At 35.5% G+C, this 24,420-nt stretch overlaps 1 protein-coding gene across 2 annotated transcripts in view; it reads right to left on the reverse strand.

The window, feature by feature from the left end:
* Positions 1-22,337, reverse strand: part of Uggt2 (UDP-glucose glycoprotein glucosyltransferase 2) — a 194,261-nt gene extending 171,924 nt beyond the window's left edge. For both annotated transcript variants that reach the window (XM_027938864.2, XM_071611594.1), the window contains exons 1-6: positions 22,121-22,337; positions 18,722-18,804; positions 13,226-13,356; positions 12,404-12,516; positions 5,514-5,688; positions 80-176 (exon numbers count right to left, since the gene is read on the reverse strand). In XM_027938864.2, the coding sequence (XP_027794665.2) occupies positions 80-176; positions 5,514-5,688; positions 12,404-12,516; positions 13,226-13,356; positions 18,722-18,804; positions 22,121-22,278 (757 nt within the window). In that variant the 5' untranslated portion in view covers positions 22,279-22,337. The remainder of the gene's footprint in view (positions 1-79; positions 177-5,513; positions 5,689-12,403; positions 12,517-13,225; positions 13,357-18,721; positions 18,805-22,120) is intronic.
* Positions 22,338-24,420: the final 2,083 nt, after the last annotated feature.

The following is a 24,420-nucleotide window of genomic DNA, read 5'->3' on the forward strand; positions in this document are numbered from 1 at the left end:
TTAAAAACAAAACTATGTAAGCCTCCATATTTTCATTCTACTCAAATGCAGAAATCAGAAACAAAGAAAAAAACCTTACTTTTAATTTGGGTATCATCCAATGCTTTGTATTCTGTACTCTTAATTGCTAGCTCCACACCATATCCAGATAAGTACATTTTCCGTGAGCTTGGTTTCTGTTTAAACACATTTTATAAAACTAAATTAATATTTGTTTTTTAAATGAGGGGCTATAATTGACTGGAAGTACTGTCTTAAGTACTTATGATCAGAATTTTGGTACCAAAGTTTTCCTCTGTCTATAATTGACAAATATAAAACGTACGTCTAGAGATTACTCCATCAAGCAAGAAAAATAATTTTGTTCAAAAGGAAGCAATCAGGATAAATACACAATATTTTAAAAGATTTCTAAGGTTCTTTCCAGCTTCCAGACTGAAATTCTTTTTTTTTAAATTTTTTTTTTTTTAAGAGGTGGACACAATGTCTTTATTTTATTTTTATGTGGCGCTGATAATCGAACCCAGTGCCTCACACATGCTAGGCGAGAGCACTACCACTTGAGCCACATCCCCAGCCCCAGACTGAATTCTTATCAGTTGTGCTGTAACCAGTATCTTTGACAAATTATGTGAGAGGTTAGGAAACCACTTAAACCACTCCTTGGCAAACTCTCAGAAGATACTGTGTCTTTGCTTAATTCAGGTTGGCATGGAGCAGTTCTGCAATCCTAAACATGACAGAGGCTGTAGGGGTAAAGAGTGGAGGGAATGAAAACTCTAATCGTGTAGTCTTTTTATTCTCTTTCCTCTCTGAACTTTCTCTAAGACTCAAATAAATATATGACCACAGTGACTATTCTCCTTGGCTTCTTCTATTTCCAAACAAGAGTATGTTAAGAATTAGTTCCAGGTATACAAATTATTTAACATTGCCACCCACGTTAAAATTTCATTTGTCTCAGGCCAAACTGTAAAGACAGACAGCATGTGGAAACTGGGTTATTTATAATTAAACTAATCTGACAAAACTGAAAACCTTTAAAAGAATTTTCAATTTCATACAGCTCAATTTAAAGACTCATTTTGAATATCCACTCAGAATCTGACAATCAACTGGTAGCTTAGTAAATTGAAGCTGTAAGGCCACAAATCTTGTCACAGTTCATAAAAGAAATGTAATTCCACATAACCAATTTCCATCATTAGTTCTAGAAAGTTATTTGTGCCTCAATAATAAAAAGAAAAGTGTTTATTAAGTTCATATTTACTTTTTTCATTCAAAGTGTATAATTATAAAATTTGAATTGTAGTTTAATAAGCTTGGATTTGCAAACTAAAATGCTCATAGGCCAAATTGACTGCTAAGAAAAAAATATCCCTTTTCCTATGTATTATTTCCTCCACAAAAAAGTATCTGTTTCAAAGGTAGGATAAAGTATTTTTATTAGAATTTTATGTTGACTAAATTTACATTATAGCAACTGTGAACATGATTTTACAAAACAGAAGGCTATAATTTGATGCAACAAAATACCCTAACAGTTGGTTAATATGATTTCACAGTATACAGCCACATTCTCCAAAACAACAACTTGAGACGGATTCTCAAAAGATAGGCATATCCTCTATGGGGCACATTACAACACTTGGGGATGTTTAAAAAAAATGAACGTATACTTATACCTGCCACTCCTATTCCTTTTCTAATTTGCCTCTCTGCTGTGCCCTGCCCAGTAGAGAATCACAGCTTTAGATAAACTCCCATCAGTGGCATACTATACTAGCAAACTCAGAAAAAGATGAAGAATTATTGATTTAAAATATGTAAAATGTTTTATTGCATACTGTAGCCCCATCAATCTTGATCCCCTTATTTTCTTCAGATTCATTTTTTTTCTTGTAACACTTTATCATCTACCACAAATCTATTTGTTTTACACCTCTTGTTACTAAAATTGAAGTTCTCTGAGAACAAAGAATGTTTCTCTTATTCACTGTTATGTGAACAGTGTCTGGCACAAAGGTATTCAAATATTTATGAAACTAATGAGTTAGATATGTAAATATTTACAAACCATACAAATATATAACACCTACACATTCTCTATTTACTTTATAATCATTATGTAGATTGTGCAAATACCTATATTCTGCTTTTCCAACACACTCAAGAATATTTACTAAGATTTTCCCACTACTGCTGAATACCCCAAATCACTACTATTTTATATATGATATTATTGCAGGACAAGTCTCCACATGGCCTTGGTGACTCAGTTCTTTCTCCTTTCTCACTTGTAGTTCTCAGAAGCACAACATCTTGAGGTAAGGAGGATGGGACATTTAAAAAAGATAAACATATACTTATATCTGCCACAGATCTAAGCCTGGGACAGCCCAGGTTCTGTTCAACTCCCCTAGAACAGCATGTCCTGCAATTACTTAGCCCAGTTTGTCCAGTGCCCCCACCCCCAAGTATAAAACCCAGAGCAAAGTTCCCTTTCATAGTCCGTCAGCTGCAGTATGACATGGAACACATGTACAACAGACTCCATCCATCCTGGGCAGCTTTTCTGATCATGAGGGGAATGGCTAGCCATGAATCCTAAACATCTATTGTTCTTTTCTGCCCATAAATATGTGAATAATAAAGTTATTTCACTTAACCTATGTGAATTTCTGCCTCATTAGACTCATACAAGGAAACTGACGCTGGTGCATAGTATTGACAAGGTGTTTATAGTCCTCCCCTGGGATTGGTTATAGTGCACAATAAGCCTGCTTCACAAATTATCAAAATATAGAAAACAAAATTAAGACACTGAAATGAGCTAGTCGTGTTCCATTACTAGTATTAAACATAGTACCCAACTTGTTTGTGGCATATCGCCCCAATGAACAACCCTTTCCCATGTCACAACTTCTTGCAATGTGCCTTGCCACTTTCCACCAATAAATCAAGCGTTTCTCCAATCTTTGAATCTAGCTGGCCTTGTGACTTGCCTTGACAAAAATAACGTGGCAGAAGTGTCTGAGTTCTTGGGCTAGCACTTGTGAAGCATTGCAACTTATACTCTTTGGGGATCCTAAACCACCACGATGTGAAGAATGGCAGTCAAATCTATTAGAAGGTAAGATGCTATATGGAAGAGAACCAAGAAACTCCAGTCTTAAGCCAGACAGGTGGATGAGGATAACCTGAACCTTGAACCTCAAACCCTAATCCAGTGTTGAATGACTACCACTCTGCGAGTGATACTTACAGGAAAAAATGCCTAGCCTGTTAATCACAGAAGTAATTACTGCCTTAGCCACAAGTTTGGAGAAGTTTTTTTGTTAAAAAAAAAAAAAAACAGCAATTCAGAAACACATTTCTGATAAATGTGTAAAGAGTGAAGGAAGAAGAGATGACTTATTCTTCACAAATTTCTAATTCAAAGACTATTGATGTTTTCTCATAAATACTGGTAATTTATATTTTTTAACCCTTAAACTTGGTCAAAGTAAAGGATAAAAAATATATTCCATAAAAACACTAATTGAAAGAAAGAAAGTAGGAATAGATATTAATTTCAGATAAAACAGATTTTCTAACAGAATATCAGGAACAAAGAAGTAAATAGTGATGAAGGGCTCTATTCTATATCTGGATGTACAATGTAAATATGTAAGCATTAAAAAAGAACTTTGAAATAAGACAAACTGACAGGTATGAAAGGAAAAACAGACAAATCTATATTATAGTTAGAGATTTCAACACTCTTATCTCAGTAATTGACAAAATAGAAAATCTCTAAGGAAGTAGATGATGTATGAGTCAACATGACCTAATATTTACAAAAAATCCAAACAAAAATATTCATTCTTCTCATGTGCACATGGAACATATCACAAAACAAAATCATATTCTGAGCCAAACTTCTGTCAAACATAATACAAACCATGATATTAGATCATAATAAAATTAAACTACATCATTAACAAAATCTGGAAGATTTACCAAATATTTGATATTTAACACTTCTAAATAACCCATGAGTTAGAAAGTTTCAAGAGAAACTTAAATTATTCACATAAACACTAAAATACGTAAAATATATTAAAATAGGATGCAACTAAAATAGTTCTTACAGGGAAATATAAAACAATAAATACTAAGACTAGAAAAAAGATCTAAACAGTAATCTAGTTCCACTTGAAGAAACTAAATATACATGAGGAAATTAAATCCTAAGCCAACAAGAAATATTGGAATAGAAATACGTAATGATGGGGCTGGGGATATCAGTTGGTAGAGCACTTGCCTTGCATGCATAAGGCCCTGGTTCTAATCCCTAGCACCACAAGGAAAAAAAAAAAAAAGAAATATGTGATGTGAAAATGAAAACAATGAAACTAAAGCTGTTTCTTGTACAAGATCAGTAAAAATCAATTAACCTCTAGCCAGAGTAAGAAAAGAGAAGACACAGATTACTAAAATTTGGGGTGGGGGAGGAGAGAGGTGAATAAATTACTAAAATCAGAAAAAAAAAAAAAAAAGAAAATGGTACTGATCCATCAGACATTAAATAAAAATATACTAATTTTCTATCCATAAATCTGACAATCTAAATGTAATGGAGAAAATCCACGGAAGTCAAACTACCAAAGAAACAGCCTCAACAATTGGTATTTATTAAATAAATTTTAGTTAAAAATATTTTTTAAAAAGTAAACTCAACTTCAGATCTAGATGGTTTTACTTCTACCTGACACTTAAAGAACAAGTAATACAAAGTTTGCACAATTTCTTCCTGAGAACAGAAGAGGTAATGCTTCCCAAATCATTCTACAAGGCCTGCAATAACCTAATACCAATATTTTAAAAAGCACATTATGAGAAAATAAAACTAGAAATCAATACCCTTTAGAAACACATATAAAATCCCTGAGCAAAGTACAAGCAAATTAACCCAGCAATACATAAAAAAGCATATTATATCACAACTAAATGAGATTCATCCAAAGAACATCAGGCTGTTAGAACATTTGAATGATTCAAAGTAACTTACCATGTAAACAGTGAACAAGTAAAATTATATGATTACCAGTAAATGCAGGAAAAACATTCAATAACATTTGACATACATTATTAATTAACATACATTACTAATTTTAAAACTCAGCAAATTAAGAATAGAAGGAAATTCCCTAAACTTAATAAATGTCATAAGAAAAAAACCCCTACATCTAACATGTAAGAGTAAAAAAATCACACACTTTCCCCAAAGATCATGATAAAAGCAAGGCTATTTTCTCATCACTCCTACTCAACATTGAGCCGAAAGTCCCAATTAGGACAAAACCAAATATACAGATTGGAAAAAAAAAATACTGAAAAGAAATCAAAGGATATCTATTTGTATTATACTTTAAAATCTAAAACAGCTATTCTGGAGAAAATTCCAGTAAGAAAATTATCAATAAAACTGCTTTCTTAGCAAAAATAGTATTCTAAAAATAAGCATGTACCTGAATATAATGGCGAAGAACATATAGAATTTTACCATTTTGAGCTTTTTGAGTCAATACTTTGTGAAATTCAACAAACGCTTTGGTACCTATTTCTGCATAGAGAATAATCACTGGTAAGTTCTCATTGTTGGTAGGAAATTTATGATCTCCTTTAAATAGATAAGGTCTGGGCCTAAAATGAAAACAAACACAAATTTTTAAAAGAAAGTCAATAGCATATCAGACACATAGAATTATAACTATAACTTCTGCTTATCAAATGATTCATAATATACATGATCACAGGAAAACAAACAAATTTCCTGTGACCACTACTAAAGACTAAAAATACTTTCTCAATAAGGTTACCTTTAGTTTTTTTATATTTAGTTATATATGACGGTAGAATGTATTTGGCAGAATATATATACATAAAGTATAACTTATTCTATTAGTTTCCCACTCTTGTGGTCATACATGATGGGGAGTTACCCTGGTTGTGTATACAAATACAAGGCTAGGAAAGTTAAAATCAATTTATTCTACTATCTTTCCTATTCCCCTCCCCTTCCCTTTGTCTAGTCTGATCTATTTCTATTATTCCCCTCTTCAACCTCCCTTGTTTTGGGATAACATCCACAAATCAGAGAGAACATTCAGCCTTTGGTTTTTTGGGATTGGCTTATTTCACTTAGCATGATATTCTCCTAGCATGATATTCTCCAGTCCCACCCATTTACTGGCAAATTCTCCTTTATGGCCAAGTAATATTCCATTGTGCACATATGCCACATTTTATTTATCCATTCATCCACTGAAGGACACCTAGGTTGTTTCCATAACTTGGCTATTGTAAGTTGAGCTGCTATAAATATGCATGTGGCTGCATCACTGTAGTATGCTGTTTTTAAGTCCTTTGGGAATAGACTGATGAGTGGGATAAATGGGTCGAACAGTGGTTCCATTCCAAGTTCTCCAAGAATCTCCATACTGCTTTCCATAGTGGTTGCACCAATTCACAGTCCCACCAACAATGTATGAGAGTACTCAATAAGGTCATCTTTAAATAACAACACAATGACAACACAATTTTCAATGAAATTAAATTTAACTAGAATAACTTTTCATTATAGCTCACATTTCCCAACAAAAGTTTCCAAATATTTGTTAAAAAATACAAAGGCACTATTTCTACAAAGATTAACAGTACTAAGTATAAACAACTAGTAATAAAATCCTTAAGAAAATCTAAGACACAGGAGTCCTATGATCTATGTTTATAACCCTTATCATAAGGGCCATTTGACATCTTATTTGCTGGGGATAAATCTATTGAATTTGTTAGCATTTAATTATGACTACTACCATCAGGAATCCAGGCTGCAGGAGGTAGTCAATCTGCAATGCTGACCTGACCACACTCCTAGGGTCCCAGAAACAGCTAGCTATGAGTAAGTCGGTACATCCTATTTCTGACAGAGAGGATATAGTGTAAGGCCAGTAGAGTATCCATTATAACCTGCATAAAAGTTTAAACCAACCTGCCAAACTTCACTGTTACTGAAAATATTTACCAAGACCAACAGATGGGCCCCAAAGCAATCTTCATCCTTAGTAGAAACATTCTGGGCCCACTTTGCCCAAACACAAACATTTAACCCCAAGGTGGTACACATCACTTCAGTAGGAAAACTGCTATTAAACTAGATTTGAATCATCTAGGTAATTGTAGCCTCAACCACCATTATGGCATAACCCAAGGTTGCTCAAAAAGCAGAAGAAACATTAATTTGTACTGGTAAGATTAAACAAATTTGTGCTAGGCCATGTATACACATGGGTTCAGTGGAGAGGGAATATGGGTTCAGGAGCTGTCAATGACAGGAGTCAGGCACAAATAATGGATCAGAACCAGCCATGTTCACATATCAGAGATGAGGACAAACCAGCAACAGGTGAGATCTTCAGTCGCAGTTACTAGCCGATTTGGAAAGACCACATGATGGTTTTGAGAGGCTGCTGTGCTGGATCTGGGGCTACAGATCCCTCCTGTACCTCCAGAGTCTAAGCTATTCCCTCACCAGGTACTAGGGTTGAGGTCGTCTTCAACAGCCATGAAATGAATGTCTCTCTCATCCTAACACCAACGTAATTTTACCTATTTTCTAACCAGTCTCTACTTGCACACATACTTTCTGGGAAGAATTAGATTCAAGTGGGACAAGGGCATTAAAACAAAAACTTACAAAGATCCATTATGTTCCCTATCTTGGCCTTGTGAACCATTATAGGTGGATTTGGCAAGTAATCTCAACCAAGTGGCTATGTACATGATCTAGAACTATGTTTTTCCAACAAAACAATTTAGGGGTAGACTACAACAAAAGTTTGGATTCCTTAATTAAGCTCTTTTGGGTGGGCATCCACATGAGTGCTATACCAATATACCAACCAGGCCAAACTGAGGTTGCTATTGGGGGAAGGAAAGATGCATTATGCCCAGCAATGGTCAGGGTGGCAACTTGAATTTTCAAACTAGGACTATACTATGTAACTTCCCACCTCATTCATCCTGATCATTTCATAGGAGGCAGACAAGAGATAAAAACTGAGGGTGATCAATTCAGATATCAAACTGCTCTACTAAAATATATAGAGCAGAAAGAGGTGAGCAAGGTAGAGCCAAATCTTTCATTTATATCCAAGGAAGACATTCCAGTGTCATAAAATTCAGACTTCTGAATCACGGACAACATGGAATATTCAAACAACACTTAATTATTGACCCAATGTTGGTGGTCTCAGTGATTTCAGGTACATGATTATCAGCTTGTAGATGATCTGGAAAACCACAAATGTCAGTTTAGTTTCAAGGGCCACAGTATGTGGCCAGAATTAGCAGTCTAGATTTAGGCGGTAAAAGTATAACCTGAAAAAGCATCAACAGTGCTGTGGTACCAATGGTAGCACCAAATCAAGTTCAAAGGTCTGACATAGTTTGCTATGAGCGGGAGGGGCCCCATACAATATGGTTTCCTTTACCATAGGACAAATCAATCATCTCTAAACAGAAGTCACAGGTACGGTATACTGTGATAGCTTTCACAAACACATGGTCCTCTGCTGTGCTGCTGTCTAACAGCAGATTAAGGAAGCAAGAGCACTAGTCTGAATGTTGCCATCTTGCTAGATAGCTTGCCTCTATTCAGATTTATTAGAAAATAGGCCCACATGTGTGCCTCTACAGGAGTAAACCACACTGCTAGAATGGCAATTGCAATTTATTTTTATGGTGTATAACCCTAAAGAGTGATGCCTTTAATTGTCTTCCAAGTGGCAGACTAGACAAGGTAGGCAACAACAGCCCAAGAGTCAGTATAAATATAAGAAGCTTCATTAAGGGGTCAGGAAGAAGACTGGCTTGAATTTTGACCAGTGGAGTGGCCACATAAACATTTGGTTTTACATAGCTGATGCTTGGCTGAAAGACAGCTGCAGCAGTCCAAAGACATCACCAGCCTTTAACTTAGCTGAATATATCAGTAGCCTATCTCAGGTATTTGCGGGGAAAATACTGTAAATTGAGGGTCCCTCTGAATGAGCCACTTTACTTCAAGTAGTGGAATGGGGCATTTGGTTTGCTCCAAAGGAGTTGCTACATTTTCACTTACACCTGAGACCATGTTAGAGCCAAGCAACTGTGCTCTTAAATACACATTTGACAAAGGAGATTCTTTTAGTGTCCCTTGTCATTAAATTCTAGTTGACCTATACCCAAATTTAAAAGTCAGATAACAGAATCATGAGGCTACCAGAGGTCAGGTGTTCAGTTTCCTTAAGAGCTTAGAGGAAGTTAAAAGCTTTTTTTTTTTTTTTTTTAAAAGGGTGTGTTTGGTGGCAGATTCAGGCAGGTGGTTACATTGTACTTGGAAACATCCTGATAGTCCAGCAGTTATTAAGCATATAACTAAAGTTGTGATTATCCATGCTCCTCTTGAGATTCTTTGTTATTTCTGAACTACCAGGAATACTCCATGTGCTAGTCCCTGAGAGTCTCCCTCTAACCTTCATGATCACTCACAAATAAGCACCTAAAATTAAAATACCAAATACATATTAAAATGTGGGAGCTAAAACAATGTACATTGAGTAAGTTTGGGCACCTTTTCCAATAGGAACATGCATATGTGTCACAAAATGTGGGTCAGGAGTTATGACAGTAATCTAAAGACTCCTATCAGTTATCAGAGCAGAGGGAGAGTGGTGGGCAGTGGTGATGAAAGTATAGACCATTCTTCTCTTCAGCCCCTGGGTCCCTTATCTTTTCTCTCCTAGAAAGCTATGTGTCTACTGACATCCCATCCTGCTTTCCAAAACTGAAAAGAGCTCTACGAGTCTAAGGATTGATTTTACTCAACCTGCAAACTTAAGTTAGCCTTGTAGCATTCATGGGATTTGGGCAGAAGACATGATAAGACTTGTGTCAAAGACAAAAGACTTCATTACTCAGGACACAGAAAGCAGTATGAGCATGTCTGCCTCCTAAGATCCAGAGAGTGACAAAATATGGACCTAGTTGGCTATTACACAACACAAACAGTGGGTGAATGCGTCACCTGAGGAACACTGAACTTGGGGAACCACTGTTTTATAGTAAGCAGTAAAACTGCTTCCCCATTCCTAAAACAGAAATATCTCATTCTTCAAAGCTGCTTGCTACAAGGACAATTCTGAGAAATGACCTATAAAGGACCTTGCATGTTTTGTTGGTCAGGTCAAGAAAGAACATGCAAGGATTCAGAAGGCCAATGGCAGATGGCCTCTCCTAACAGCTTGATTTTTTTTTTTTTTAATTGACAGGATATATTAGTTTCTATCAAAAAACTAAAATCTGGGGTGGGGATATAGCTCAGTTGGTAGAGTGCTTGCCTTGCATGTGCCAGGCCCTGGTTTGATCCCCAGCACCACAAAAAACTAAAATATGACAAAAAAATATAAAACCAGAAATCAATGACAATAAACTTTATACATTATTAACATTTCCTTTAAAAAAATTCAAGAAAAAATGCACTAATACTAACAATTTTATAGTATCTATTAATACTACAAAAGAATATATAACTCCTATATCAATCAACTCGACCAGAATAAGAATAATGTGGTTACCTAATTCTCTATATAAAGCTAGAATGAATCTAATAAAAAATTAAATGTCATAATTTAAGTAAATGTATGGCTAATCTCATTCAGTAAAACAGACGCACGAAAACAAAGCAATCCTAATTAGAAAAGAATTTAAAATACCACACATTAATGAGCAATTTTCTTAGAAATGCAAAGTATAACATTTAAAATATAACCTAATACATCAATATGTCCAGTGAGGAAAAACTTTATATTCATCTTAATAGATGAAAATACTGAAAAAGTGATTATTTAGAAATTTTAAAAGATGGTATGATTAGAGACATACCATGTTATCTGATGAAAGAGATAATACAAATTTAGCCAATAGATTTCACATAATTCAAATTAAACCCTGCTAGGATTTTGCGGGGGAGATACAGGGAAGAATTTGAATGTTAATTAAAAAACATCAACATATGCAAAGTACTAAGAAAGTTTTGGAAAAACAAAAGACAGCAGAAATGAAACAAATTGCTCTATCAGATACTTTATTATAAAGCAATAAATACTAAACAAGTATGGCATTGCTATAAGAAACATAATTGGGAGCTAGGGTTGTAGCTCAGTGGTAGAGTACCTGCCTAGCATATGTGAGGGACTGGGTTCAATCCTCAGCACCATATAAAAAAATGAAGGCATTGTGTCCATCTACAAATTAAAAAAACAATTAACAACAACAAAAAAAAAAATACAAAATTGGAGCTGAGCATGGTGGTGCATACCTGTAATCCCAGCTGCCCAGGAGGCTGGGGGAGAAGAATTCCAAGTTTGAGTATACTGGGGGCAATTTAGTGACATCTGTCTCAAAATTGGGGGAAGTAGAGCTGGAGATATAGTGATAGAACACATGCTTAGCATGTGCAAAGCCCTGGATTTAATTCTCAGGGGAATAAAGGAATAAATGGAAAGAACAAATAGCTAAGAAATAAATAATATAATGAATGTAATAAATAATAATTGACTATTATCTTAGGGAAAAAAATTTATTGGATCTTTATCTTTTGGTGAAAATAAATTAGATGAATTAAAATTTTAAAAAAACAGGAAAAAGAAAACCACTGGAAAATATTAGTTTTTCACAAAACCAATTCAGAGAATTTACTAAATATAAAAACAATGTAAAATTCATACACAGGAAAATTTGGCTATTTAATAAAGGCTTTCTGTATATTAAAATCAATATGAATTATAGGAAAATATAAGAAAAGGTTTGTAACAAATAGGTATTAACATGAGTTACTAAATATGACTATGAGAAGCTATTTCAAAAGAAATTTTTAAAAAACAACACATACTGCTAGGTGTTACTTTGTTTAAAAAACTAATAAATTAGTAATTTCCTTCTAATTTATCACTTTTAATTAAATACAAAAAGTAAAAAGTCTTGAATAATGCATTACAAAAGCAATCTCATTTATATTATTTTTTAAAATTTTTTTTTATTTCCAAGCCTTCAGTTTATATACAAAGAGATATTCCAAATAAATTGTTTCACATTTACTTCAAAAAAAAAATGTTCATATAAAACACACATTGTATATGTTATGATATTTTGGTATAATCTGTATTCCAAAATAAAAGGTAATCCAGACAAAATTATCTCATTTCTCAACATATATCACATTCTTAAGTATATCACAATATCTTATAATATTAAAATTTCTGCTATTTCAACTCGCTACTTTATAAACTACTTCTTTCACTTTTGGCTATTATTTTACCTTGAAGTAACCTTCTTCAGCAGTTTTTTAATCTCATTAACTTTACAGGTGTGCTTCTCATGGATAACCACAAATGCATTACAACCATCTGGTGGTGACTCATCAGCAGCAATCTAAGATTTCAAAGATGATATTTAGCTTCAGTAGTTAATTACAATATGATTTTAAAAACTCACATTACTTTGATTAAAATAACCCATCAACTACTATTAAATTATTGGTCTAATTAAAGTAAAAAACAGCCATACGTAAGTAGACTAAAATATTTTAATAAAAATCAATTTTGCTGTAGGAAATAATATAATCTTTTTAATAACTTTGAAACATTTTTAAGATTTTAGGGGCTGGGGATGTGGCTCAAGCAGAAGCACGGTCGCCTGGCATGCGTGCGGCCCAGGTTCGATCCTCAGCACCACAAAGAAAGATGTTGTGTCCGCCGAAAACTAAAAAATAAATATTAAAATTACCTCTCTCAAAAAAAAAGATTTTATTAGAGGGCTGGAGTTATAGCTCAGTGGTAGAGCCTAGCACATTTGAGGCACTGTGTTTGATCCTCAGTACCACAAAAATAATTAAGGTATTGCGTCCATCTGCTAAAAAGAAAACTTCATTTGTAATGTGTTTTTATAATTTCCTTATTCCAAAACCATAAAATTATACATATATCAATTATAATCAACATTAATATAATCAATGATAGATTACTGAACCAAGTATTTTAAATTTTAGATAATTTCATACCAAATATGTTTACATTATATAGCTTTATGTACACTGGTAACATGCCTCTTTGTTAAACATAGTCTGGGTATTTTTACATACCTGTTGAAACATCTGAATAGTTGGAGAGTACGCCCTTATAGAGAAAGCAAACTTTAAGAGATTGATGTGTAAATTGTCTAAAAACTGTCCAGCTTTCTTCAGAATTAAGTTGTAATAAGAAAAATCTGATTCTACAAAAAGAAAAAAAAGTTAATATTTTTATATCCAACCCAATGCATTGCACATTCCTCATTGTATAGTTAAAATGTGACTGACGTTGATTAAGTTAAGTTTGGATGATCTTAGAGAAAACCGGGGGGGGGAGAAATCAAGCTCTCTAGTCTATTAATTTTATTTTGAATCTTTCAGTGATTTCCAATGAATCAATATAAGACCAGGCTGTAAATTTTTCCATTAAAATCTATTTGAGAGATGCCATCCATTTCAGTCTCATCCAGCCTAGTTACCAACTGATAGAAACTTCTTATATTAAAAAAGCAGAGCTAAGGCAGTTCACAGAAGTTCCTATGGATCATGGTTCCCTGGAACAAAGAAAGATCACAAATGGGGGTGGCTAAAACCAGATTATAACACCAGATAATATCTTTCTCAACAATGAGACAAAAAAAGGGGATAGGAAAGCAATTATGGAAGAAATAGAAAAAATATGCTAAACTGAATTATATGTTAACATAAGAGTAAATACCAATAAAAACTGCAGGAAAAATAGAGCAACACACAAGGGAAAAGTAAGAATAATGAAACAAAAGAAGGGAAAAATATTGTGGACTGATAGACACAGTAGTTAAGCAAAGGAGATCTACATTATGTGTACTTGTAGTCCCTAAAGCAAAAAATAAAGAGAATAAAACAGAAGGAATTAAAAATATATATAATACAAGCAGTCTCCCAAATTAAACAGAATGAATCTATATATATCTACAAAAGCGCGTGCGCGCACGCACACACACACACACAAAATCACATGGAATGTCAGCATTGCAACATTCCCTAATAAAACTGTGGGACTCTGAAGTTTAAAATCCTATGATGTATACATAAAAGTGTATTATTCATACGTGAGCAGTTATGTATGTATGTGAAGAACTCAAGGGCCATTATCATGAGACTAAGAGTAAACTTTATATACATAAGGAATAAAGAAACTGTACCATAAAGTCTAAGGGTGAATTTTAAATATACTTAATCTAGTCTTTTATTTCTGCAGTTAAGAGGTTAATGATGACAGAAGACTAACTGTAAATGTATGTTCTCATTATGCAGAAAAATACCAGTAGCAAAAATGCAATAAAGAGGAAATTAAAATAAACTCAGTGATTCCTCATAATTAGCAGAGAAAAAGACTATCACTGAAGTCAACAAAGTAGTAGACACATACATATACTTAAGAATAACAAAGACAGAAGATATTGTGAACCAAATCACATAATGACAAAGGGAATAAAGGGTCATTAGTCATTTAATTACTGCTTACAGTAGGGGACCAACAAATTAAAGAGGCAGCAAGGGCTCAGGTCTACACAATATCATTCCTTTGGTATAAAATGCAGGAGGGAAGGGGAGATACATATTTGGTCAAACCCTGCTCATCAAGTGTTTGCCTAAATATCAACTGTTTGGAAAGATTTTCCACTAATCTCCCACATGTAACTCATGTTATACACTCTGACAGAACTTTATACCATCTTTAGATCACTACTCAAAACTATAAAATTTTACACAGGTGTTTAATTCTGTAAACAATTTATGCTATCAACTGAAAGCAGGGATCTTCTGTAGCCTTTCAACTCCATTTCCACTCGTGACACACAAAATATGTATTTAATAAATTTCTTTTATATTTAATAAGTGAATAGGGTTTCTTCATCATAGACAATATTTTCCTAGTCCAGTAATTTTAAATAGTTGACACATGAAAATAGGTGTACTCTCTCTCTCCTACTTCTTTAGCAAATTATAGGTGAATTCTGAGAACTAAGGAGTTGTAGTAAGTTTTCCCCTTTAGAATCTGGAAAAAATGCAAGATAGATTCACCTTCTAGTAAAAGCAACACATAACAGATCAGAAATGTTATTTTAAAATGATCTTAAAAGATAATAGCTAGGAGGACAAAAAATAATGTAACTAAAGTATGGCTATATCAGTCAAAAAGGCTTGGACACAGTCAAGAGTCAACAGAAACAAACGTAGTGACTGACCGCAGACATTAAATTTGTCAAGGTTGTCAAATAGTGATGGTTATAGAATCTAACAGTTTTAGAAAGTGCAATTCTGTACTTTAAATAGTAAAATCATCTCTAATGAAACAAATGCCTTGGGCTATTTTAGGGGAGTTTTTAAATAAATTCATGTTCACCAACTAACCTGCTGATAATTATTTTGCCTTTTCAATATTATTTTCCTTTCTCTTCAACCTCACCTTTTACTTGATTGCTGTCTACTGGCACCTAGTACACAAAAATCACGCTCATACTTAAAAAAAAAAAAAAAAGCAGCAGCCTACACAGTTAACTCCTAACTCATCTTATTCCTTTCGGTAAAGTATCTTGAAGGACTCAAAAGTTACCTCTACTTTCTCAATTTCAACTCACACCTTATCCTATTGTAATCTCGATTACCATACCAGTGAAATGGTTCTCAAAGTCATTAATAATTTGTTAAAAGCTGGAAGTACTTAATATTCATATATTTTATCTGCTAATTAAATTTGATAATTGATCACTTTCCATTTAATATTCTCCTGGCTTTCATGGCATCACATTTAAGTATCTACCTACCTCCACAGGTACTATCCTTTAGTCTCAAATATGTTCTTCCTCACCATCCCATCAGCATTGGTGCTCTTCAGGATCCTGCTTCCGGTTCCCATTTTATTCTCATTTTATGCCTCCTACCTATAACTTCAATTACCTCTTTACAATGACAACTCACAAATTTTATCTTAGGTTCTTTTTTACCTAATTCTGTCTCATAGGAAAGCTTAATGAATATCTCCCCTGAACATTCCAAAAGTAATTAAAATAGGACACATCCAAACTGCAGTCATCTTCCTATCCCAAACCTGGTTTTTGTGCACAAGTAACTGAAGAAGTTGTAACATTTTCTGAACCCTCTCCCCCAAATATATGATCACTTTACTTGAATAGAAACCATTAAAATCTTCAAGGACTTTGACAACTGTACTCTTAAATACTGAGCATAGAGAAGTATAAATAAGCAGGGCCTCTGAAGTCAGATAAATCTTGGTTGACATTTCTAACTCACCACACAAAACTAAAGGTTATCTAGTATCTTGCCTCTTGAATCTTAAGGCATCAATACTTGCATATATGTTTGAAATAAGAATTCAGGTTCCCATTTATCTTAATGATCTGCCATCAAACTGTCAAGTGTTTCTTTGTTTAGGTATAAAATATGCTGACATAGCTAAGCAATTTAAGAGCTCAAAAAATTTTTAAGATTGGTTCTCCAATTAAAAAATAGCACTGGATAAAGTCAAAGCACGTATTGAGAACAGATCTAGGATATACGTATACTGAGGATTTTAGGCCAGAGAAAATTTAATTAGATTTTTTTAAAACTATTGTGAAAACCTGGCACATAAATCTAGTCTATTTTTACCTGATTACAAATAAATTTACTACAACAAATGCAAAACCAAAAATTTTCCACATGATCTGAAAGATTACCAAGTAGTCAATATCTCCCCCACCCCACACACACACACACATTCTATTTCATTTCTAGTACTCTTATGATCCCTACCACCTGGCTAACTCTACTTATCAGTTATAGTTTGGATGTCTCATGTGAGACAATGCAAGAAGGTTTAGAGGAGAAATGATTGGGTTATGACAGTCTTAACCCAATCAGTAAATTAAGCTCCTGATGGAAATGAGTGGTAACTGCAGGTTGGGTGTGGCTGGAAGTGGTGGGTCACTTGGGAGCAGCTTCCAAGTACGTATTTTCTATGTGATGAGTGGGAGTCTCTTCTTTCTGCTTCCTGATCATGTGAGCATTTTCCCTCCTCCACACTCTTCCGCCATTATGTTCAGCCTCACCTTGAGCCCTAAGGAATGGAGCGACTATGAGCTGAGACTTTTGAAACCATGATCCCCAAGTAAACTTTTCTTCCTTTAAAATTGTTCTGGTCAGATCTTCTAGTCACAGCAGTGAGAAAGCTGACTAAATCATTCAACTCAACTCCAGCATTCACCACTAGAAATGTCCTGCTTTCTCAGAAATATCAGCAAGTGCGTTTTTTAAAATGTGCTCTCATTTTATGCATACCCCTAATTAAAGCTCTTATCACCTAAGAGTACACTTCACATTTTTGTTGTCTGAAGAACAAGACCATATTTACTCATCTCTGTATAACTGACACTGTCTGGCATCTTTTATGACTAAAATAAGGATTAAATAATGAAGTTTTTCAGGAAAACATTTTGAAAGGGAAAATTACTTGTTTTTAAAATATTTCAGTTTAAAATATCATTAAAGGCATGTTTGATCTATTTTAAAGATATTAAACCATAAAATTGTTAAGCTTCAAGTCTGCTTGAGCAAAACAGGCTTCAGCAAATGAACATTTAAAACATTTGAAACTATCTTTTATATATATATTCAGGAATAAAATTCATAAACTTTTTAGTCACAAAATGTCTTCTGACATATTGGCTAAACATTTTACTTTCAAGGGATTCCACGTTCATGCCATCTGAGAATAATTTTTCTTTTGAATAATGAACCTTTAGCTTCTGCTGCTAAAACCCAAATTCAGTATCTTTAATCTTTTGACCTTCCCTAAGAAGCACAATAAACACTTCTTAATTCTGAGAAAGACAAGTTTGCAGATGTACTCTGATATATGTAAAAACTACTATTTTATAATGAAAATACTGATTCCCTGATTTTTTGAGAGCAAGAATTTAAAAAATCTCTTTAAGTGTTTAAGGCAAAAATACTCCAGAAATAAAAATGCAGTATTACAGTTCAGTATAGATTTATCCAAATTCATACAATGTACACCATCAATAGTGGAGCTTAATGTAAATTATGGACTCTGGATAATAATCATGTGCTTTAATAGGTTCATGAATTCTATCTTGATGTACATTGGTGGGGGATGCTGACTATACATGTGTGAGGGTTGGAAGCATACAGGAAATCTACTTTGTGCTCACTTTTGCCAGGAACTTAAAACTGTCTAAAAAAATAAGGTATCAAAAAATATTAGTAGATGCAAAATTAACAGTATTTCAAAGAAAGTAGATAAAAGCATAACTCAATTCTGATTTCTTCTTGAATATAATGCAATATCCAAATTTTACTGAGTTTTCTTATAAAAAGTAATAAGCTTTATATTTTTAGAAATGAACAATAGGAATAGTTCCATTAAAACACCTACCCAAATTTAATGTTCAGATTTACTAGCCCAATTAGGCACTCACACTTAATTGTTACCAGTAAATAAAAACATCCAATGTGGGCACATAAACACAAATTTCGTTAAGGCAATATTTGCACATCACCTACCTGTTTTCTTATAAATTGCTAATTCTTGTACAGTTTCCAAAAACTGCCAAAATTTTTCATTACTTTCTTCTGCCATAAATTCACTATTAAAAAAAGTAATCAGTTAATAAGTGAAAAAGAAAAATGATTTAGAAACTATAAACTACACTTTAGAACAAAATCATTCTATGACAATTCTCTAAAAACTAATGTCAAATTACTAATTTCCATTTATTGTAACAAAATGAACTGATGATTCTTACCTGAGGAATCATCCTCAATTAGACACATAAAATCATAGGAGAAAATGATAGTATAAAAGATTACTTTTGGCTTTTCCTTAGTAGGCAACTAAAAATATGGATAATTTATCATTCCATAAGAAATACCACTAACAATGGCAATGAAGAGAGAATTATATAAAGGAAAATACTAATACATACACACAGAGATCACCAGTTTTTCATCAACAATTGTTTTTTGGAGTGCTTTTTTTTCTTTTTAGTTACACATGATAGTAGAATGTATTTAGACATATTATACATATATGGAGTGTAACTTCCCATTCTTGTGGGGGATACTGAGGACATCCAAGACTTTCTTGTGAGTAAGGAATGGGAAAAGGAGGTGACAAAGACCTATTAATTTATCAACATAAATATGACAAGGACAGCAATTTAAAGTAATAAGGAACTGCAAAACCATTATTGCTATTAATGATGTTCAATTCAATGGCTTAAAAAAAAAAACCCAAAAGAAGAAAAACACTAAGACCAGACCTGAAAAGGCACAAAATCTTAAATAGGGAGCAACACTTAATATTCAACTGACTTGATCAAACACCTTAAATATACTCATATATAGGTTGTTTATCCTTTATGTGAAATGCTGGGACCATAAGTATTTTGAATTTTTCCAGATTTTGGAATATTTGCATATATAGAATATTATATCTTGTGGATGGGACCCAAGACTAAGCACACATTTTATATACACATAACCTGAGGGCAATTTTACATCCTTTTTAGTCCACCTGTATTTTTATTGCAACCTGTCCCTAGGTCAGATATGTTAACTTTCCACTTGTGAAGTCATGTCAGCATTCAAAAACTTCTGGATTGTTAAGCACCTTGGATTTCAGATTTGGGATACTCGACTTGTACTGTTCAACAACAGATAAAAGTATGATTATTCAAAGTGTTCACTTAAGTACTCACACTTGTTCTCTCAACAAACCACCACTCTTAAGCACTTCTGGAATTTCTTTCTCTATGCCAGGTTTAAGCTGAAATGGTTGAGTGATCACAGCACAAGGTTGTCAAGTCATGCTCTTGGCCTCTCCAGAACACACTGAATTTTCTAATTTGAACATCCTTTACAATATGAAAGGGCTGAGAAACTTCCAGATCAAGTGTTGGCTCCTTTTGCCTTATTTTTTTTCTTATAATCTCATATCTTTCACAGCAGCAAGACAGAAACCATGTTGCACCTTCAACACCCTGCTTGAAAATCATCATAATCAAGTTCATTGCTTTCACGCTGTTATCCTGCAAACTACAGAACTTAAGTTAGCCAGTATTGTCACTATGTAACAAGTGTCACCTCTCTCCTTTATTCTAGTTTTAACATGTACCACCTCTTCTGAGCCCTTGCCAGGACTGCCTTCAATGTTCATATTTCTACTAACCTCCTGTTCAGATCATAGACTGAGATGAGAGCACTTAGTTCTACCATGCTCCTTACTCATTTTCTAAGATTTCACCAGAATCACCCTTACTGTTCATATTTTGGCAAACAGGCTGTTTAAACTTGTCTAGCATGTTGCTCAAAATTTCTTATACTCCATAAAAAGTGAATCATGTTTGGGCTTTAAGGCTAAAGACCTAGTGCAATATACCAGGTTTCCTTTTTTTAAAAATCCATGTAAATAAGTATTTAAATAAAATAGATAATTACTTTCATATCATGTTTATTAAAACAATTTTTCATAATTTTTGTGTTCATATATGGATACACAGTATAACTCCACATGATGTACAACCGCAAGAATGGGAAGTTACACTCCATGTATGTGTAACATGTCCACTGCCCAATTCCTTCTACATTTTTTAGGTAATTTGTTACAGCAACAACCCACTTTTGGGTACCAAAATCTATATTAGTTTCTTTGAGCTGCTGTAACAAGTTACCAAAAACTCAGTTGCCTAAAACAATGTATTCTCAAGATTCAGGGGATCAGATGTCCAAAAATCAAGGTGTTGGCAGGGCTTCATTCCCTCTGAAGACTCTAGGGGAGATACTTTCCTTGCTTCAAGGTTAGTGGTTTCAGGTGCTCTGTGGCTTGAGGGTACAGAACTCCAATCTGACTCCATCTTCACATGGCCTTTCCCCAAATTCATCTGTTTATAATGACGTTGGATTTGAGGCCCATCAGATAACCCATTCTGACCCCTAATTACAACTGCAAAAACCTCTTATCCAAACCAGGTGACTCGCATTTGTGAGGACATTAACATATCCTTTTTGAGAACCATCCTTCAACCCACTACAAGCAAAGAGGGTAGTAAATCTGACTAGATCTAGATAGTAAAGGATGTTCAGGATATCCTATAGGCTACAGGAATTCCAAATCAGACTCTTGAGACAAGTAGGCATTGCAACTAGCAATCTAAGGTTGGAAGAAGTCAGAATGATTTGTAACCAAGTGCGGGATCAAATCCAGGCCCAAGTTCTGGGAGAAACTGGGGAAAGGAGAGAAGGGGCATATTTTAAGATAGTTTTTATTGGGTAAATGAGCCTAAGTGCAACGTAATCTGGGATGAGGAAGTCTCTTTGGGGGCCACACACTGCTGCTTTGGTGAACAGACAAAAGGAAAAGAGTTTTACTGGAGTATTAAGGGACAAAAATTCAGTCGTTTTGTTCTTGCACAGCAACTGATAACTACGAACTGATTCCAGTGGGAGAGATGGGAAAACTCTGTAGCCGTTGTCTTCCCAACAGCGAACCTAGGAGCTAGGAGCGGACAAAAGGATCAATTATGAACTAGGTGCTTTTCAGTAGGATCTAAACATAACTGTCGCCTCTGTCCAAGTGCTGCAGTAAATGCCACATTCCACCGCTCCATCTTTTCCTCTTTCGTAGATGCTAATAAAAGCCATATGAATTAAACCAAATTTTTAATAACTACAAATTGACTACGCCCCGAGCGAGAAAGGAGTTGCAGGCGAGTACTGAGGTGGCCCGGGAGAGGCGGGGATGCTCCGGACGCCAGGCATCAGGGCGCCGGGGGAAGCGAGGCGCCGAGGGGGAAACGCGGCCGCCTGCTCCAAGGCGCCAGGTCAGCGGGGCCGTGACGCCCCGGCGCGCCCCCCGCCCGCCCCCGCGCAGGGCTCGGCCGAGGCCCCCCGGCCCGCACCCACCTCGCCTCGAGCAGCAGCGGCGTCTCGGGCCACTTGGCGGCCAAGTGAGCCGTCACCGCCTTGGACGCAGAGGCCGTGCCCGCGCCCAGCAGCCAGAGCCACAGCACCGAGGAGCCCAGGAGCAGCCGCACCGCGGTCGCAGTCTTCGCCAGCGTCATGGCGCGCAGAGGCAAGCCCGAACCCCTCGGACCCGCGCCCACAGCAGCCACGCCACAGCCGGCTCCTCCCGGCGCGTGCCCGCCTACTTCCGGCGGGAGGAGTGCGAGTCGGTTAGTCGGCGGGTCCCGCGCATGCGTGCCTGGGGGCGCCGTCAGGGAGCCCCCGCGAGCCCACGCCGCCGGACGCTCTGGGACGCTCCCCAGACCGGGCTAGGCCGCCGGCGGAAGCGAAGTCGGGGGCCGCCCCGGGGGCCGCCCCGGGGGCCGCCCGGACGTGGCCACCTTTTATATGGTAGGAAAGCGAGGCCCGTGGGATCGAAGCACTTACCTCACGAAGTTCTTAGTCTTACTGCGGATGAGAAGCTGCTGGGACAGCTTTTAAAGGTCACTGCCCAGCCCACTCCACGTGATCTGGGTGGGGGGGTGGGGGAGCGAGATTCGGCCTTATTGGTGTTTTAAGAACCGCAGGTGACTCGTGTGCGGTCACGGTGGGAAACCCGTGATTTAGCAGAGGATCTCCATCTTGAGCTGTTCGCTGGCCAGCTGTAGCTGAGTGCCCTGCCTCGCTCCAGTGTTTCTGATACAGTGGCCCCGAGAATTCTCATTTCAAGTTCCCAAGGGATGCTTACACAGCTGTCTGGATGCTAAAATGTGGTCCAGCGTAGGCATCGCCTTAGGAGCTCCAGAGATGCGGCTTCTCTGGTGCACACAAAACTACTCAATCAGAATCTCTAGTTTAGCGGGAACCTCACGTGATTTCTATGACCATGAAAGTTTGAGAGGGTTACAAGTGAAAGTCATAGAAAAGTGCATGTAAGTGGTAGGTGTTTTGCCAGGGTGAAATACGTGGTAAAAAAGAAACAGGAAAAATAGTTTAGTGGATGCACTAATCCATTGATTACCCTTACTCCTTTGCCTTACAGAGAAACTGGTTCTTTTAAAGTTGTCAAAAAACGGTCGTCCCTTATTTTTATTTTCCCCTCCTTTATTTAGTCTATACCCTTCCTTAGAAGACCCTACTCTGGAAATTCTGCTCCTACATGTTTCACTTCCAAAATTTAGACTTCTTGATTTCTCCTACTCAGTAAAATCTATCCCTCCTTTAAATTTCCATAAGCTCTTTAATTGTCATGTAGCACTTACATTCTCATTTTAGAATTTGAATGAAGTAGGTATTTATCCTACTAGATATGGTATGTTCCCCGAGGACTTATGCCTTATTCAATTTTGGCATCCTTTTATGTTATTGGAGAATCAGTAAATATTGAAGAGTCTTTTTATAGATAGGTAGGCAGAAAGCTAAGGCAAATAAGCCTCATTTCTATCTAAGGTCCTGACAGAATATACCATGAATCTTTTCAAGTATTTATTCTAATTAATTCTTCATTTCCACTTACTCTTGGGCTGAATTTTTAAAATATTGACAGAGAATGTCTTAAATGTCACCATATCTCAGGGGTTGCAAATTCTTAAGAAATGACTTGTCATATATAAGCCATGTAAATATACTATTAAAGAACACTAATAAAATAATATTCAGTCCAGTATGTTGGAGTTTAGGAGAGTGAGACTTATACATTTCTCTTTTTAAAAGAATGTAATTAACAAGCCATTCATTTACATAATTGTCATACATTTTTATCTTATATAATAGTTTCATAGAAATTTAAGTTAGCTTGAAACATTTCTCACACTGCTCATCTCCAGGCTTGCTTCCTTACCTGCAGAGCAAAATGATAAGACCAGATGATGTTTACACTTCCTTCTATATATAATTCATTTGTGTAGGTAGAAAAAAAATAACTCAGCAAAGGCCACTCAAGTCATTGGAGCAGAGGTGTATTCTGAAATCTGTTATCAATAATCCATTGGCCATAAACTTATTGGCCATGAACTGTATGTACTTTGGAGATATAATTGTAGTTTAATAATTTTTTGCAAAATACAATTCAAAGTTATTCACTTCAGGTCAATATGAATGAAAACAATGATGATAGCATTTTTTGTTGTGTGTGGCAAAGTGATTGCTGAGTGCTTTATAATAATAATCTTGAGTAGAGTAGTCATCTTGAAATTCTTTTAAGGTGCAACAAGGGATATATGTTTAATAGTATTTTTTATGTGGCTACATGACTTAAAGAT

Source organism: Marmota flaviventris, chromosome 4 (genome assembly GCF_047511675.1).
Source record: "Marmota flaviventris isolate mMarFla1 chromosome 4, mMarFla1.hap1, whole genome shotgun sequence".
Lineage (NCBI taxonomy): Eukaryota > Metazoa > Chordata > Mammalia > Rodentia > Sciuridae > Marmota > Marmota flaviventris.